Source organism: Protobothrops mucrosquamatus, unplaced genomic scaffold (assembly GCF_001527695.2).
Source record: "Protobothrops mucrosquamatus isolate PMUCROS unplaced genomic scaffold, P.Mucros_1.0 scaffold4004, whole genome shotgun sequence".
NCBI lineage: Eukaryota > Metazoa > Chordata > Lepidosauria > Squamata > Viperidae > Protobothrops > Protobothrops mucrosquamatus.
This window is the reverse complement of record NW_015389942.1, coordinates 52,861-57,234: the sequence shown is the minus strand read 5'-3', so window position 1 is coordinate 57,234 and position 4,374 is coordinate 52,861. Positions and strand designations below refer to the sequence as shown.

The 4,374-nt window shown below is 45.3% G+C and overlaps 1 protein-coding gene across 1 annotated transcript in view; it reads left to right on the top strand.

The window, feature by feature from the left end:
• CADM3 (cell adhesion molecule 3) overlaps positions 1-4,374 on the top strand; it is a gene marked incomplete at its 5' end in the record, with an annotated part of 12,347 nt that overhangs the window by 7,511 nt on the left and 462 nt on the right. Inside the window, 2 exons of the mRNA XM_015827852.1 lie at positions 1,296-1,465; positions 3,349-3,474. Coding sequence (XP_015683338.1) covers positions 1,296-1,465; positions 3,349-3,474 — 296 coding nt within the window. The remainder of the gene's footprint in view (positions 1-1,295; positions 1,466-3,348; positions 3,475-4,374) is intronic.

Genomic DNA, 4,374 nt, shown 5'->3' with positions numbered 1-4,374 from the left:
ATGTATTCCTACAGAATTGTGCTTGTGTTTTGCTGTAAATAGCATAAGTATATCTATTGCCAGTAAGTGCGCTGTTTTATTTTTCAGCTGCCTACATACTGTATTTGTGTGTGTGTGTGTGTGTGTGTGTGTGCTTTCAGTACCCTGCAAAAAATAATAAATGGTTTATGATCGAATAAAAGTCCTACAGCAGCAAAAATAATGAAATAAAATAAAATAAAAATAAAACAAGAAGCAGATGCAAGCATATTTTGAAGGGGGCAGTGAGTGGGAATACAGATAAAAATTAATCTTAGCCAGACCTTGGAATCAATCCTGGCTATTTTTCAGTCTTTTATTCTTATTGTTTCTTTTAATTTTTCAGGGACAGGTTCCAAGGGTTACTATAGAAATTGAAATGATAAATACAAATATTCCTCAATTTATAGCCACAATTGAGCTCTAAATTACATTATCAGTCGAGGCCCCGGATGACTGCAAGTGAATTTCTGGTGTATTTTTTCATGGTGGACGTTCAAGTGAATGCCGTGGTGATTGAGCAGCCCGTTCATTTGAATGAGTGTTTTTCTGCTGAAAATGGGCGAAACCTTGGCAAAATGGTGGTCACGTGACTGCAGAACGTGACGGTTGTACAGCTGACGACGTGGTCACGTGACCACAGGGGGCACCAGAACCATTTGCGACCACCAGGGGGTGCTTTACAGCAGGGGTCTCCAACCTTGGTAACTTTAAGAGTGGTGGACTTCAACTCCCAGAATTCCTCAGACAGACAGACAGACAGACAGGTGAAGTTGTGGACTTCAACTCCCAGAATTCCTCAGACAGGTGAAGTTGTGGACTTCAACTCCCAGAATTCCTCAGACAGATAGACAGACAGGTGAAGTTGTGGACTTCAACTCCCAGAATTCCACAGACAGATAGACAGGTGAAGTGGACTTCAACTCCCAGAATTCCTCAGACAGACAGGTGAAGTTGTGGACTTCAACTCCCAGAATTCCACAGACAAACAGACAGGCAAAGTTGTGGACTTCAACTCCCAGAATTCCCATGCTGGCTGAGGAATTCTGGGAATTGAAGTCCACCAGTCTTAAAACTGCCACGGTTGGGAGACCCTCGTTTTACGGGCCCTAAAGCACTTGTTCCATGCCCGTGGTAACGTCAAACCATTGTAAAATGAGTGGTGGTTAAGCGAGGACTAAACAAAGCCAAAAAAAAGAAACACCTTCCCTTCTCTTTGATCCATGGATCTGTTCGAAATTGTTTGAGACGTCCCTCTCTTCTTCCTTTCCTTACAGCCCTCAGGAATACAGGTGGGAGAAGGATGGAGCTGACACGGCCTTGTTGGATGCTCAAGATGACATCCTCAGCTTCCCCAACCTAAACAAAAGCGACAGTGGGACTTATATTTGCTATGCTTCCAATCTGGTGGGCAGGTCTTCTGCGAAATACACCCTGTCCGTCAGCGGTAAGACGTGTTTTGTAGCCCTTCTGCCTCCTAGATGACTTATTAACAGAGTAGCAGAGTGGGAAGGGATCTTGGAGGTCTTCTAGTCCAACCCAGTGCTCAAGCAGGAGACCCTATCCCCATTTCGGACAAATGGCTGTCCAGTCTCTTCTTAAAAACTTCCAGTGTTGGAGCATTCACCGCTTCTGGAGGCAGGTTGTTCCACTGGTTAATTGTTCTCACTGTCAGGAAGTTTCTCCTTAGTTCCAGGTTGCTTCTCTAATGATCTTCTACCTGTTGTTTCTTGTCCTGCCTATGAATAATAATAATAAAGTTGGAAGGGACCTTGGAGGTCATCTAGTCAAACCCCCTGCTCAGGCAGGAAACCCTAGACCATTACAGACAAATGGCTGTCCAGTCTCTTCTTAAAAACTTCCAGTGTTGGAGCATTCACCGCTTCTGGAGGCAGGTTGTTCCACTGGTTAATTGTTTTGACTGTCAGGAAGTTTCTCCTTAGTTCTAGGTTGCTTCTCTCCTTGATCAGTTTCCATCCGTTGCTTCTCGTCCTGCCTTCAGGCGCCTTGGGGAATAGGTTGACCCCCTCTTCTTTGGGGCAGCCCCTAATCCTTAACCCTAATCCTAGGAAACGCCCTCACCCCATGCCAATTATTTTCATTTACCTCAAAGGGCTGTTGTGCAAATGGCAATTGTGAGGAAAGTGCCAGCCTTGACAAATTATTTTAGTTATTGGCAACGTCTACAGCCTAGTTTTCCGCAAGAGAGGGACAGGCAGAAATTCACTGGGGTTGCAAAGGTCATTAACCCAAATAAACTCCATTAAAAATTAACTTCAGACAATACCAGAGTTATTAAAAATTCATCTAGAGCAATCTAATAAAGGTCCTAATTTTCTTACGAAGATTGGCCTACCAGGGGTCCTGGTGGGTACAAGAAAGGAGGGATATCCGTATTTGTCCTGGTTAGCAACTTTTATTGCAACAACAAACTAAATTGAAACCCTGGAAGATCCATTTCAGCTCTGTAGAGTCAGGAAATGAAAGTAGAAAATCCCAAAGTATTTGGTTTACATTTCGTCTTGGCCAAGAACTTGAAAATGGCCATCATTCTTGATCAACCTTAGTTCCCAATGGGAACTAATTTGGTAAAGTTACTACAGAGCTACAAACGGCCGTTGCGCAGCTTTCCAAGCATATCACAATGCTGTGCGAATTGTTGTCGTTTTAGCCTACCCATCCGTTTACACGTCGAGCCTATATTTTCTGTGTAATTCAGAGATGCAACTCTGCTATTTACAATAATTTGCACCCTGGGTAACCTTCGTTTTGTGGTGGTGTGTGCGTTTTTTCAAAGAAACGCACAAACTTATGGCGATGACAATATTTCTGGCTACGAAGAGCAAATACAGTGGACGAGCAAATGTAGTTACGGATTAAGATGGTGTTTCTCAACTTTGACCATTTTAAGATGTGAGGACTTCAACTCCCAGAATTCCCCAGAGAGCGTGGCTGGCTGGGGGATCCTGGGAGTTGAAGTCCACGTATCTTAAAGTTGCCAGACTCAAGAAAAACTGGATTAAGGCACTGAGAAGACTTGGGTCCATTAGCTATTGAAGCTCACTAGATAAATTTGGGCCAGTTGTTGGCTAGGTTTCCATCAGGTGGGAGCTGAAACAAGCAAGCCACGTTCTGAGTGGCTTATCAGGATACTCTAACCTAGATATCCCAGCTTGCTGAGATAATATCATAGCATCTTAAAGATAAATGAAGGTATTCTGGTACATGGGTATGAAACGCAGAAATAGCGAGCAATTAAGTAATTTTGCAGAGGAGATGATGAATTGTGCTTTAGCCCCTGAATCTCGCATTCTGCTTCCATCCGGATAGATGCCAGTCCCATGACACCACAAAGGAGCAGCTATCACGCCATTGTCGGGGGCGTGGTAGCCTTCATCATCTTCTTTCTCCTTATCCTCCTCATCGTTCTGGGACACTACTTGATTCGGCACAAAGGTAAGGGCCAGCCCCCTCCTGTCCCTTCGGTCCCTCCCGTTCCATCTTCATGTGTCTTGGAGTTCCACTGCCCCAGCTCTTAGCTGTTAGGCCTCGGTCCATCTGTTGCTCAGATTGGAGGCAGACAGCAAGTCCTGGACTTACAGGCACTCATTTAGCGGCCATCCGAAGTTACAATGTCACTGACAGGAGTCACGGAGGGCCAGTCCTTGCGCTTACGGCCCTGGTCACCTGGTCAAAATTCCGGCGCTTGGCCTAAGACGCAGGAATAACTTAGAGCCTCCGATGCTCCTCCCTTTTTATCCGCCTGTCAAAGGAAGATTTGCAAAAATGTGTGGTCTTTTTTACTTAGGAATTGAGGCAAATAACTCTCATTTGTCTTCTTCCATCCCTCTTTCCCTCTTCATCCTTCCTTCCTTCCTCCCTCCCTTTCTCTCTCTCTCTCTCTCTCCTCCTCCCTCCCTCCCTCCCTCCCTATCTTCTTTCCTCCCTCTTTTCCTCTTTCCTTTTTATTTTTTTCTCCATCCCTTTCCTCCCTTCCCTCACTCCCTCTCTTCCTCCATCCTTCCTTCCTTCCTTTCATCTTCCCTCCCTCCCTTTCACCTTACTTCCTTGTCTATGATCTTACTTCTTCTCGCTCTTCCTCTCTCTTTCATTTTCCTTCCTTCTCTATCACCATCCTTCCTTTCCTCCTTTCCTTCCTTCCTTCCTTCCTTCCTTCCTTCCTTCCTTTCCTTCCTTCCTTCTCTATCATCTTCCTTCCTCCCGCTCTCCCTCCCTCCCCTTCATTTTCCTTCCTTCCTTCTCAACCACCATCCTTCCTTCCTTCTCACCCTCCCTCTCTCTCCTTCCTTCCTTCCTTCCTTCCTTCCTTCCTTCCTTCCTTCCCTCCCTCCCTCC